At 32.1% G+C, this 14,877-nt stretch overlaps 1 protein-coding gene across 1 annotated transcript; it reads left to right on the forward strand.

Moving 5' to 3' along the window:
- The first annotated feature begins 10,457 nt into the window (after positions 1 to 10,457).
- On the forward strand, positions 10,458 to 13,941 carry LOC126705793 (protein DEEPER ROOTING 1). Its single transcript, XM_050404997.1, has 6 exons — positions 10,458 to 10,724; positions 10,874 to 10,940; positions 11,374 to 11,903; positions 12,828 to 12,993; positions 13,191 to 13,253; positions 13,444 to 13,941. The coding sequence occupies exons 1-5, from the start codon at positions 10,719 to 10,721 to the stop codon at positions 13,208 to 13,210; spliced, it is 789 nt and encodes a 262-aa protein (XP_050260954.1). The 5' UTR covers positions 10,458 to 10,718; the 3' UTR covers positions 13,211 to 13,253; positions 13,444 to 13,941.
- Positions 13,942 to 14,877: the final 936 nt, after the last annotated feature.

Consider the following 14,877-nt stretch of genomic DNA (forward strand, 5'->3'; position numbering starts at 1 on the left):
ATAGAACCTTTAGCGACGAAAGAATTCGTCGTTGTAGATCCATTTGTTTCCCGCCTATCCTTTTTGTTTGGCGCCCTGAATTTAGCATACCCTATAGTGACGAAATCTAAATTTCGTCACTAAAGGTTAATATTTTTTTTATATTTACTGACGAAATATATATTTCGTCACTATATGGTACTTTTTTGTGATGAAAATATTTTCCTCACTAAAATTCGTCACTGTAGTTACATTTTGTTGTAGTGTTTCCCTTAGATATTTTCAGGCCTCCCTTTGTCCTTTTCTTTCTTAATACTTATCCTCTTCCATGGAATGATCCGGAGTATCACTCTCAATGATAGACCGTTCCCTTTGTCCTCGGCCTTGCCTGGTCAAGGAGGAGTTCTTCTTTGGGCTGGGCTCCTAGCCTAACATATACATTGGTATGAGCTCCTTGGTTTGTCACCCCCACACACACCTATCAAATTTTTGCCAATCAGATGTTATTTACTATATAATCTATAAATTTATTTTTTATGCATAATTTTAGACTGCAAAAACTCGAAATTTAAATATTTAATTGATAACATAGCTATTGATCTCTGATTTTTTTAAAATTTTGCAAGTATGAGGATATAAGAAGAAGATGTAATCCAATGGTAGATTTATCAAAATTCTCATCTAATAAAAAGATATTGAATGAAGTTGTAGTCTTATGCTACAACTGAGTTTGTTGCAAAACTTTGTCCAGTAACAATATTTAAAGAGGGGGAAAAAAAGAATAGAGCAATATAACACTAAACTTAAAATCAAAGCATATTAATATGTATATAATAATCTCCAACAAAATAAACATGTAGTCTATTTATTTATTTAAACAAAGTAAAATTCCAACAATAGTTTAAACATTCGAGTAAGATTGGAATAATCCAAGCAAGGCAACATTCCCATCATGATGTTCTTACCCAAGCATAAGAGAAATGGAATAAGAGAATGAAAATGGATTCATAGACATGTAATATCCGTAAGTGTAAGAACATGTATTATCCATACTCATTTTGAATCCATGATAAAACAAGCAAACAAAATAAGAGTATATAGACCCATATTTCACAATTTATACACATGTAATTCCATGGATAAAACTCATATTATAAATATGTAAATCCAATACATTCATAAAAAATGACATACAAAGCATGTCTACATCAAGGAAATTCAAGTTCATAACATTTTCACCCCAACCACAGAGCATGGAAACAAAAGGTAAAGGGGTAGAAAATACTAGAAAATCACCTTTGAAGCACTTTAATTTTGGGAGGTGGGAGGAGATTATTTGGTGATGAATGAAGAAGAGGGAATGGTCAAATTTATAGGAAAAGACCCCTACCCTTGGCCCCCCATATTTAGTGTGGTGTCAAGAATTATGCCAATACTTACTATGGTGTCAAGAATTTGCCCACACTTAGTATGATGTCAAGAATTTCCCAATTACCTAACTTTTCTACTCCAAAATTTTTTCCAACTTCGGGTACCAACTTTGCACCTTCTATTGGAGACCGTAATGGACTCCCTTTTTTTTACTTTCTTTATATTTCTGAAAAGCCCTCGTCGCATAATTTCCAATGGTTCCGACCTTGAGTCATTTGGAGCTCTGTACAGAAAGTTTTGGGTCGTTGAAGTGGGTTGGTTCATAGTATTCCAGCTTCTGAGTCAACACTAGTTTTTATGGGTTTTGCACAATTTATCCTATTTCTGTGGTGTTTTCTGACTCTCCTGAACTCCGTTTCGCTCAAACTTAGGTGTCGTTGGAAAGATCATAACACCTACTTTCTAAGTCTATCCACTTTTTTGGTCCAATTTTTGATATTGGACTAGTAAAATGCCTTGGAAAGTAGTGTAAAAAATACAAAAAAAAAACAAAAAAGAAAAAAAAAAAAAAAGAAAACTAGCTTTTATTAAAAAGTTTTCACTTCTTTGTTTTTGCAAATTGACTTTGTTCTAAGTGGAATTTTTACCAACAAATCCTCATTTGGGCCAATTGGGGATCGTTTGATTAAAATTGAATCAAATTGGGTTAAAATCAAGCTTATGGACATGTAATAGAAAAATGGCCAAGTGTTTTGCACTTTTTTACCATTTTCAAGATATCTTGCTCGTTTTAAATCTAATTTGAGCTCGTGAATAGTTATTTTAATGAGAAATCAAATATCCATGTTATAAGCTCAAATTTATTCTAATGAGTGGTTGGATTTTGGTCAAATCAAGATCAAGTACAAACTGATGGTCAAATTTTGATCAAATCAAAATCAAGTCAAATCAAGATCAAGTACAAACTGACTGTGGTCAAATTTGTAAAAATACGATCATGTCTGTAGGTCTATTTTTAATAAGATATATTGCAAAACACTAGTCAAATAGTTTTCGAAACCTATGAAAAAAAAAAAAAATCCGATGAAAAGTTTGAAAGTTAAGTCTGAAAGTTCAAGGTTGCCTTCACCATTACAGGTTATTAACTTATTCACATCATATGCATGTTATGAAATTTGATGTATATTTTTGGCAATGTGCCGTATACTTTCCCTTATTGGAAAGTCATTTGTTAAGGGTTTCCAAGTAAAGCCTGGACACCACCTCATCAATCCAAGATAGATGATTGTCCCCATGCACGGAAAAGAATCACATGGTTTGTTTTGTTGAAATTCCATAAACCTTTCTTGGATTATGCGGCGTTCTCGTAGGTGGAGACCCTCTTCCTTTGCCTCACAATTGCATCTCGAGAATTATACATTGTGTAATTTGGGCTCGATCCCCTAGGCATGGCAGTCAAATTATATTTCGAATTTAGCAAACCTCATGGGTAAAAAGATGCCTGCTTGCTTTAAAAATGTATAAGACAGGAAACTATTTCGCTGATGATAATTCACAAGGTTGGAGTCAGAAGAGCAATTTAGGTGCACTGGGATTCCCGTGGAAATAGAAGTACTGTTTTTCACTGTTTGTGCTTTCAGAACATTTGAATTTTGAAAGTACAATTCATGGTTATACCAAAAGGAAAAAAAAAGGTCGGTGTTGAAGAGAATTAACTATATCATATATATGAGTAGGTAAACTGTTAGACTATAATGTAATTTTCTGAAATTACTTGGTAATGAGAAAATAGGATTTTGAATATTTTGATTCTCACACATCCATGCTATTTCGGATATACATTGTTATATTCGCTTTTATATTTTAAAATGTAAACATTTATAAATTAATTGTGAATATATACATGAAATAATAGATGTGAGGAGTTTTACTAAAAAAACACTTATAACCACATATTTTCATAAGTATCTGCAACCGTACACCTCTCTATAAAAGAAAGACTATTTGGTTTAGTCTCTCTCTCTCTCTCTCTCTCTCTCTCTCTCTCTCTCTCTCTCTCTCTCTCTCTCTCTCTCTCTCTCTCTCTCTCTCTCTCTCTCTCTCTCTCAAGAACACTCGATCAATGACTCTTTCTTTACTTGTCAAACTATATTTCTCTCCGACCTTAGTCTCTCAATGCTTTTCACATGAGTACCTAGCTTCAATAGTGCTCTTTCAATCAATTAATAAATTCATTGTAGACAAGTCGACTAAGTCAAATTTGAACCCACTACAATAGATGTAAACTAGTATGAAAAGATATTTAGCCATAAGAATATATATATGCAACGCTATTTAGGATAGTAAATTGGTTTCATTTCCTCGAGAGCTCAACGTTAACATAGGGTTGCTATAATAATATAATCTAATCATGCTCAAATCTCGTATAGAAAGAAGCTATGCTAGCTCCTTTTAGTACCGGAGGTGATACTGGTTAAGCAAATTGAGAGACAGTTGGATACATAGAGTAAACAAATCCAAGACCAACATGAAAAAAGTGACTAGAAATTAGAAAATGTGTGTTAAGCTTAAGCGAGTTCGCTTTTAAGACATAGATCTAAGAGATAGATAGTTGTTTCCGATGAACTTTAATTAATTTATTTATGTTGTAATAAAATGTCAGAGACTTATTAATTAGACTCATATTTGAGACACGTGTTTGTCGCATACGGTTCTATAAGCCGTAATCAACATTTCGTCATCTGACACCTGGCATACCATGCCCTACTTGCTATTTGTTGAAAATGGAATGGACCCATGTGGTGGACAACTTCACGTGGTATTAATAGCAACCCCCCATGCAGAGAGAGTGTAGGCCAAGCCATAGATTTGAGGGATTTCGATTCTTCACATATAGTTGTTTTATAATCAATTGAGATAAGAATATATCATCTAAATCGTTTATTATAAAAGAATGATTGAGGGATTAAAAGAACTACTCTATGAAAATGGAGCCAGGACTTGGAGATAGGGAGTAATTTTATTGTTAATTGGTGCATGTGGTAGCTTCGGCTTTCGGCTCTACTGTTTAGCCAATAATTTTTTTTTAATTATTATTTTTAGTGGTTGTTAGTAAGGAAAAACGTGATTAAAGTAGTGGATCCAAATGTAAACTAGTAAGAATTTGCTATCTCAATAATTTGTAAAAATGTTGTAAAAAAATTTATAATTGTAACATTTCTCTTATAATGATCAATGATATTATTAAGAGAGACAAAATGTAATTTTATTGAACGAAATTGCTAAAATTAGTACCTAAATATATAGTTATATTCTTTTTCTTTTTTCTTTTTTAAACCCCCCCCCCCCTCGAAAATTCCATGAATGGCTCCATCCATGCTACTCTAATTATATATACATATAATATATAAGTCAAAAGACTCAAAACGGAGAGTAAATCCAATTAGATTTTATATTGGATTTCAATTAGAGCAGTCTAACTTTGCGTCACATGTTCCATCTAAGTATTTTAATTTTTGTGCCAAATGAGTTAATTCAGCGTAGAAAACAAGAAGTCTAATATATATAAACTATAAAAAACTTAATTATATATCTAAAATTAGAAGAAGAAAGGGTTTGAATGATTTTACTCTTATGAGCCATTTTTTTGTAACTAATAATAATTCAAATGTATAAGTTATTTATGCAATACTATGAATATGTGTGGTCCGTTACTAACTAGATAGAAATATATATGTGTGTGTGTGTGTGGGAGTGTGTTAACTGCAATTGTTTTTAACAGTAACTATACATATGCGTGGGGTTTAAAGCATATTGATCCTATAATATTAACTATCTACTATTTGATTCAGATTCCACAAAGACTAATTAAAGAAGTAATTATTTATGATTTTGTCTTAAATGTTCAGGTTTGGATTAATTATATAACTTTCCTGTCTAAACATATATGCTAATGGAGGAAGTTATTTATTGAAAACCTAAACAAGATGGACAATATATATTTAGTAAGAAACTGTTATAATTTGTCCTTTTCATTTAAAAAAAAAAATTTTAAATTAATAACATGAAAAATTTGATTTAGTGTAGGTTGAAACAGGACTTCCCGTCCGGGAACTTTCTTCAAGGATATTTTTTCGCATAGAATTGATCACCTTGACAACCGGGGTTTGCAAATATTTTTGTTAATTCCATGATCCTCGTTTTAGGGGATTGTATAGCTAGTTGCATTGTAAACCTGCCACAAGATCCTATAGATTTCCAAAGTACTTAAAATTCTAATTTCACAACAAGTACTACATCTCCTTTACTTCTCTGGTTAAAATTAAAGGATCCCTGTGCTCATATTTCATGACGTTAAATCAATAGGAAGTTTCAACTTGAAGTTAAAAGTACTATTTTATTTTAACATCCATATATATATATATATATATATAAGGCCCTGGAATTTGTAATCAAGTAATATTCTCTCAACCCCCCCCCCCCCCCCCCCCCCCCCCAAAAAAAAAAACCCCCTTTTTTTGAGTTTCGAAGCTGTTTATTAGTTTAGTTTAAAGGTTTAGAGTAAACCTATAGTCCTCTTGACAGTTGCCCATGAGAGATATGTGAGAGATACACATATCGTATGTTATATTTTTACATGACAATTAATTACACAATAGATTGTTATCCAAAAGACGATATGGTGAGCCCACTATTATATCTTGTGAAAATTATTCACTCGTATAGGTAGACCACCATGTGATCCTCCCAACAAATAAAAAGAAATTATTTCTTATTAATTTCTAAATTTAAGAAGTCCACATAATCATGAAACTGAAACCTACAAACAATAATTTACCTAATGTATATTGGTTAGGAGCACACGTAAATATTGGTTAGGACCACACGTAATGAATAATTTGATCAATTTCCCGTATCTTTGGCCATGATGAGTTCCTTAATTTGCATATTTAAGGAGAATGGAAAACGAGCAATGATCAACAATCATTTAATTTAGGATGCTCAATAATTAGCAGCCGGTTTGGATGGGGGCATTTCAGGAGAAAATAGAATAAAGGAGGAAGTCTCTTGGAAATCATGTGTTCGATCTTCCTTTTGATCCTTTTTTTTTTCAACATCTAAATGAAAGGAAAATATCTTTTATCCATTCAACTCCATCTTAATTTATCTTTATTTTTATTTTCAAATTTTTTTTTTTAATCTTTATTTTTCATTTCTGTTCCATTAGCCTTTTTTATTTATCAAATCTTAAATCATATGAAAAAAATGAATAAATAAGAAAAATTGAATTATATTATAATAAAACTTAATAGAATAGAAATGAAGAATAGGATATGGGATGTCAAAATTGCCCCATCCTACGCAAACTATCTTGTCCTACTCTATTTCATATTGTTTTTCTTGCCACAGAGGATTTCAGTTTTGCGGATTAGATCCCTAGTGCAATTATCCCCTCTCCACTCACAAATTTTTTTTAGCACTTTTACTTATATATATAATTTAATTTTTTTCCCTACGTATCATATTTATATAAATATTTATAATTCTATTACCATCTCCCAAATACACTTCTTTACCATCTCTATGTCATCGGTACCAGAGCCACCCAATTAAGGATAGCAAAATGCATGCACCCTGTGCCTCACACTATACGTTTTTTTTTTTTTTTCTCTCCCCAAAGTGGCAACGAGTCACCCAAAATCTAACTCTACCCTACCCCTTTACTATCCCTAATAGGTTTCTTTTTTCAATGTATTTAAGTTAGATTAGATAGATAATTTATGCAATTATTTATTATAATCAAAGAATGAGAGAGCTCTTGTATTTATACACCTGGAAAAAAAAATTCAAAAATACACTTGAAATACAAATTTAAATTTTACATTATCTAATGTTCCCTCTCAAGTTGAAAGATCATAGAAGGAGAGCTTCAACTTGTCATGGAGACAAAATAAGACGATTAGAGGAAAGATTTTTGGGCATGATATTAGCCATTCTCATTAGACATTCAATTCTTTGTTTGATATTCACATGTTTTCACACCCATGCAACTACATAATTGGATATTTACATGCACACACACTTGGATGGTAACATGTTTACATGTTGTATGCTTATATGTCTACATGCTTGGATATCTAGATGTTTACATACTCATATGCTTGGATGTTTATGTGCTCATATGCTTATATGTTTACGTGCTTATATGCTCATGTATTTGCATACTCACCTGTTCATATGTTCCATTGCTCTCTTATGATCTTTATTCCGCCTTTGGTTATATGTTGATTCACATGACCTGTAAATGAACTCTAGGCTTTAGACACAAGTGCGTATTCACATGAGCTTAATTATTAGATATATCCCATTTAATCTAAGATTTAGTAACAACTTATGAAGGTCAACTATGGCTAGGCAAGCTTGAGTGTCTAACATCTTCCTATCTTGTATCTTAACTTCAGATTCAGTATGGTGTGTAGACTTGCATGTAGTTATTTTTTGGTTTTTGGACCTATAACCAGGTGGCAACTCACTTGTCTATTTCTTAGAGACATTAGCATACTCCCAGACTCACACTGGCTTTGAGTCCAAATCGCATTTAGGGAGACTGAGTATTGTGTATCTCGCCTTCGCAAAAAGGAATCGACATGGCGTCATATCAAAGCCATTATAAGGTGTACCATATTGGACATTGTTTACCTGAGGAGTTATATCAAGTGAAAAGAGATTGATGGAGGAGAAGGCATCGGAATGGATGAATTTATGGCTTAGTAGTAGACTATACCATGTAGGAAAATTAATGGGTATAGGTCAAGTAGCAAAGGTTCTGGCAAGATCACAAAAAGTTGAAGTCTTGGAGAGATAAAAGACTACCAGATGCCGTTAATTTATTAGGCAGGACTTTAGTTTTGTGCAAGAACTAACTGACAGAAAGATCAAGTTGCTTAAGGTTTTGGAGTTACATATGTGAAGGATTCAAGTGTTTGAAGTCGATGCAAGAGAGGACTGTAAGTACTAAATTGGTCTATATTTCATATGATGCATTGAGGCCAACAACTAGAGGTATGATCTATTGAATATTAGTTTTGATATACTATGTTGAATATGTTAGAATAAATGCAGAAGCGGAAGCATTAGATAGAGAACACAAAAATACGAGGATCACGTGGTTCAACCTAACAATCTACATCCACGTAAGGAGGAAACCATTAAAGACTAAATCTTTATTATATGAGAATGTAGTATAAATAATGTGTTACAATTAACATAGCATGGGTGTATACAAGAGGCTCAATCCTAGACTAACCATACACTAATTATGGTTAATAAACTAGTAGTACAAGTAAGAGACTTGATTTGAACATAAGGTAAAATTGGGCTTAAACCTATGCTATTGGGTTAATATATTTCTAACATGATCCATTTAGATAGCGAGGCAATGATACTATTCATGAGAAGTTAATCTTAATGATTCCAGGCGTTGTGGGCTAGGTCAGGATTTTATTCATTATTGGTTGTGATATTAGGAGGCAGACATGAAGTTGAGCCATCAGTGAAGTCAACAAATTTTTGGTCTTCAAGATAAGGAATAGGTTGAGTTTTCCAATAAAGATAGTTGTTGTTAGTGAGTTTAAGGGAAATGAAATGGTGGGCATTTGTGAGAATTAGAAACCTCTTATTATTATATTATATATGTAAGATGTACACCAAATCAATAATTCAAAATGCACTTAAATTACCATCAAGGCCATGATAGTATAAGTGATATTATTCATTATCATCATGTGATGTGGGGTCAATAAGTTAACACTAAAGATCTAATTGAGATAAAGGAACTGGCTCATCATTCTATTCTAGAAGGATCTTCTACTTTTTATTATTGAAAAGTTAAAAGATATCCTAAGGACATTAGTTTAGCAAATATTTTTAAAATTTTTTTAATGAAAAATAATAATAATGAATTATTTTAACTATTTTTATTATTTTTCATAAAAATTATGTCAAAATTTTCCTAAAATAAGAGCACACCAGATAACATAACTTTTTCTTTTAACAGTAAGAAGGATTTTTTTCTTAAAGGTTGGGTTTGTGAGGGTACTGTACGTTCTCACGAATCTCACCATTATCTTTCCCATAAAGGATATCATTAATTACCTCCAAGTTCCACCATCCAAATGACTGTACAGGCTTGTAATTAAGGACGGTGGTCAAAGTAGATTTGTTGGTGTCTGGGTAGCCTTACAAAATGAAGTCTTGTCCGTGTGGTAGTAGTGAGAGTAGGTGGTTGGTGGTTCGGTCAGTGAGGGACAGCCCCACGGGAACGTGGCCTGTTAACCTATTTGCCCCATAGTTTCCTTTTCTCCACCTTGTTTGTTTTGTTTTGTTTGAGCTTTAATTTATATTAAAACCCCATGGTCAGTCAAAATCTAATTACATGCCAATTTTGTGTTTCACCAGACTAGCAAAAAGGGTTTAATTAAGGTGATTTTACAGTTGGCCTATTAGATGGTGCATAGCTGTTAGTTGGTGTTGGACCACGATTTCCAATGCATTATACATAATAATGAAACTAGTTTAAGAGTTCGAATTGTGCATGCAAAAAAACAAAAAAAGAAAAAGAAAAAGATTTAGACCCAACAGACTAGGTAGCAGATTAATGAAAAACCACGACCGGACCTTGTAACCTAGTGGTATTTGGTTCCGTTTGTAACTGTTAGCTTGAGAGTTTTATCCTCTGCAATTACCCAGAAAAAAAAAAAAAAGATTAATGAAAAACCATTAAGCTGCGTGCTAAAAGGAAAGAACAAAAAAAAAAAAAAAAAAAAATTCACATATACTGATCAAATTTTCTCTGTGTGCATGCCATGCATTCCATATTTCACCTAGTAATCAATTTTGCATGAACACTGCAGACGTGGTTCGCATTGGTCCAATTGAGGCTATGAAATATTGCCCAATGTAAAACTAAGGAACGTTAATAATATTGTCCTCACAATAATGTTAGTTTTTTTTTTTTTTTTATTGTTTTGTTTTGTTGATAGGCAATAATGTTAGTTTTAATTGGAAAAGATTTGTGATTTCTATAATTTTAGACGGTATTAGAGTAAGAAAAGACATGGTAGAGTAAGAGATCATATCATTATAGGATGAGAGAGAGAGAGAAAAAGAGAGACGCAAATAAAGTCAGTTTTTGGAACTTGAACCAGCAACAACTATGAGCCCTGCTCGATCTATTTATAAGTGATTTGCAGCTCAGCTCTCATTGGCTTATGGGATGTGTACATGTGTTGACACTCTAAAGCCATCCATCCATCTCTCGAGGTGTGCTTTGACGAGCTCTCTTTCAATAGTCAGTAGCCTTAACCAAAATGAAGGTAAGAAAAATATTTTAATCCGGTGATTACAGATATAATGTAATACTATATGCTAGCTCTGATGTAGCTCTATAGTATACGAGGTTACACTTATTAGTATATATATATATTTTTTATATATATAGAAGGTTTAAACTTTTTTATTGCAGATTTTCACTTGGATGCAAAATAAGTTCAGTGGGAGACATGGGATCAAAAAACCAAGCTTCACAATTGGTAACAGTAACAAAGTTTTCATTTTGTTTTTTCTCATACTTTTTTTCATCGGGTTTTATCAGCTGAAATGTGTATGGTTCTAATTTTAAAAACCATAGTGATTTTGATTAGTCAAATGTTTTCAAGTTGTTGGGCGAGTTCTAACACATTTTCTCAGTCCAAGGTTCAAGTTCTAGCACATTTTACTTTCGTTCTGTTTAGGGAATTCAATAATATAGAACTGTTGAATATAATGGTTGTGATTCACTACAAATGTTATATGGTTGATACTAATAGAGAGAAGCGACTTTGTACTAATGCTTTGGGCTTCCTGTTAGACTAAATATAATGAAAAACATTAGGATTGTACTAATGCTTTAGGTTTCTGATGTTATTGTTGTTTTTATTGTTCGTGTAACCACATCTAATTGAAAATTGTTTTCTGAATCAATAGATCAAATGCTACAAGAGCCTCAAAAAGAAGAACTCAGCGACTATCATCATGGATTGCTAGCAATTGGGACATTTGGGGAACACAATTTGAAAGATGATCAAGTGAGGAGAAATCTTGAAGGGAATTTATCTTCCTCCGAAGATCATCTACAAGATCTTACACTTGAAGAATTGGGAAAGCTTCTGAAGGGTTTGAACTTGTTATTGCATGAACAGGTTGAGTCAACTTGCTGTAAAGAATCGGAAGCAATTAATCTTCAATTGCTGGATAGAGAGTCAAGCTTGGAAGCTGGTCTGCTAAAAGTAGATATAAACTCATGTTTGGATGAGTCAAAGAGCAAAGATAGTAGTCTCCAGCGTAGCACCAGCATAATTCTGAAAAGAGGAAAATATATTGGTTCGGATAATATTAAGGCTGCCATTGGCAAAAAATCATTGTCTTTTCTTCTTAAGAAAATATTTGTTTGCAGAAGTGGATTCTCACCTGCTCCAAATTTAAGAGATCAACTCCCAGAATTAAGAATGGAGAAGGTAATGCGTAGATCATATACATATATATATATATATATATATATATCTATATAATAGGTCATTTTATGGAATATGCTTTTGTTTTCTTAACCAATTGAATAATACAATTTTTTATTCTGAATACAAATCCTCTCTTTGGCTTTGAATGCAAAAAATTGACACAGAAGATTTGTATTTATCTTATTTTAATAATAAAGATTAAGATTAAGTAGGTATGATACATTAAAAAAATATAGAAGTGTTCTTTTTTTTAGTAGCTAGCTAGGGTGTGCTAGCTGTAGAATTCTCTATTATTATATAATATATCAAGTACCAAAAATTCAAGGTATTATAAAATTTTACCATTTTAATCTTATAAATTGATGTATCAACTTTTAAATAATAGATAAAATAGTCAATAAGAGATTTTTTTTTTAAATTATATTTTTTGTTGTGATATCAATCACATTCTCTTTTATGTTAGTCTGTAAGCTCTTATAATAAAATTGATTGGAAAATGATAAAGTCAGTGCTAGTTTTACCATTAAAAGTTTACAAACTAATATGACAATAATTATGGTCAATTAGCGTCACTCAACAAAAATAAATAATAAATATCTTAATCACTTTTCTTTTATTTTTTTTGTAATTAGTGACCTAACAATTTGTATGGCTTAATAAATATCTTAATCTATCACTCAAATTAATTGATAATTAATAAATGTAATATTTCCATCATGTATTTAGATTGGCATGTACGATGTGTGCACTTTGAGACCATATGGATGCATTAGACATTAACAATGACATGCGTACTCATATATACATGTACATTTCAGATCATGCTAACCCATCCCTTTATAGCTTTGAAGCAACGTTTTTTTTTTTTTTTTTTTTAACATATGTGGATTTCTTTGTAAATTTTTTCCTCTTGGCTGGTTAAAGATTTTGAGGGCAATGCTTCACAAGAAGATATATCCCCAAAGTTCTAGCAAAGCACTGTCTATGAAGAAATACTTGGAGAATAGACTTATGCCAAAGTCAGCCGCCGAGGATGAATTGAATGATAAGTCCAACAATGGAAGTAAATGGCTCAACACAGATTCTGAATGTGAGTTCTTTTATATGATATAATATTCAACACATAAAGTCTTGTAAAAAAATGAACACAAAAATAATATATATATTAGTTGGAAAATGTTGCGTGCCTCATGGCCAAGAATTCATGCAAGACTCATTTAAACCTTCTCTCTCTGGAGGTATTAATGAAAATTTTGATCGGTCATTTTTTTTTTCATTTTATTGTAGATATTGTTCTAGAGATATAAATTTACTCTACTTTGGTCAGCAGTGAAGACCGAAGAATGATTGGTAAGATTAATTGTTACTATGTATTTTTTATAATTAATTTTTGCTGTTTAATTTTTTTTATTTATGAAAAAACCTTTTTACTTGAAATCATATTCTTAATTATTACTTACTCATGCTAAAGTTATTTGTATATTGTTTATCAAAAAAAAAAAAAAAAAAAAGTTATTTGTATAAAACCTGTCATGCGCAGTTAAGATGTTTCACCAGTAGGAGCTCATGATCAAGATGTGTCAATATTGCCAAAGTGATGATTTCAAGAATGACCCAAGTGATCTAAAAGGTTTATATCTACATGTGAATGCAATCTCACATAATGGCATCTTATGTTGCAAGAAATTTAGGTCTCGGAAGGAAGTCAGTAATGCGGCAACATTTCTCATCTATGTGGTATTTTGGCAAATTATGCTATCTATGTTTTCTATTGAAAAAGGAATAAAATATGGAAAAAGACTGAAAAAGCTATATGTACTATATATGTTAGGTTTTAAGTCAGCGAATTTCATGACAATGTATTAAATCATGAACCTATAGTGTGGTTCAAGATTGAAGTGCAAAAAAGCAGCTCAAAGAAGACAGTTTGTACAGATTTTGATTGCCATTCGCTCTTGATCGAATGAAATCTCCAAACTTGACAGCCTTTTTGATTGCAGCTCGATTGATAGAAAGTGGATTTTCAATCTCTCCAAAACTAAGCTCAACACATTTGTTTTCTTTAAAAGGTTATCTTCTCTTCTCTTATCTGTTTGCTCTGTCTCTCTCTCTCTCTCTGATTGAAGCTTCAATAGAAAGAATAGAGGTTTGAGCTCTGAACAGCAATCTTATCTCTTGCTACTGCTATTGCTCCACATATGAAGTAGAAGATGATGATGATACGCATTCACCCAGCCCCAACAGTATCACCTTCCGTTCTTGATTTCTCTCTCTTTCTCTTTCTCTCCCTCAATCTATAAACAAGTGACTATGAGTTTGATGAAATGATTTTAAGAAAAAAAAAAGGATGGTGTGGATCAATCTAGGTCTGGTCTGATAAAGTGGGGGGATGATTAATGTTTCCTCAAAATTCATTCCATGTTGAAATAGATTTTTTAGTTGAAAAGGTTGAGAGAAGTTACACTTTATTATCTTAAACTATACCCTAAAGAGAAATTATATGTCCGTAATATTTTTACAACATTTTTACAGTAAATCCCAAGTGTCAGGTTGTTACTAGTTGTTATTATTGGGGTAAAAAAAAAAATCTTAGTGTTGGGTTCAAGTTTGAACCTATAACAACTAACCACCTATAATTTGTTGTAAAAATATTGTAAAAATGTTGTGGACGTAGCACCTCTCATACCCTAAATTACGCTTTACACCTTAAACTTTTAGAATGCATGGTCAGCATTCTAAACTAAAACTCTTGATACACTTTGCATGCCGCTGTTAATTTTGTTGTTATCTTGATTGACATTATGTAAAAAGACTCAATTGTCCCTCTTCCCAATCACTTGAAAACAAATGAGAAATTACATGTTACTACCTTAAATTAGACACTTAATTACACTTTACATCATAAATTTTGGTTTTCCATCCAAGATAACAATAGAATTGATGGTGGGTCACAAAGTGTAACACAACTTATAGT

The sequence above is a fragment of the Quercus robur genome, chromosome 11 (genome assembly GCF_932294415.1).
Source record: "Quercus robur chromosome 11, dhQueRobu3.1, whole genome shotgun sequence".
In the NCBI taxonomy this organism is placed as follows: Eukaryota; Viridiplantae; Streptophyta; class Magnoliopsida; order Fagales; family Fagaceae; genus Quercus; species Quercus robur.

What these genes read in the sequence shown, in the direction of transcription:
- LOC126705793 (XM_050404997.1), top strand. An exon ending in AAAACCAAGCTTCACAATTG is followed by an intron (nt 10,941 to 11,373) that starts GTAACAGTAACA and finishes CTGAATCAATAG; the next exon opens with ATCAAATGCTACAAGAGCCT. An exon ending in GCTCAACACAGATTCTGAAT is followed by an intron (nt 12,994 to 13,190) that starts GTGAGTTCTTTT and finishes ATTTTATTGTAG; the next exon opens with ATATTGTTCTAGAGATATAA.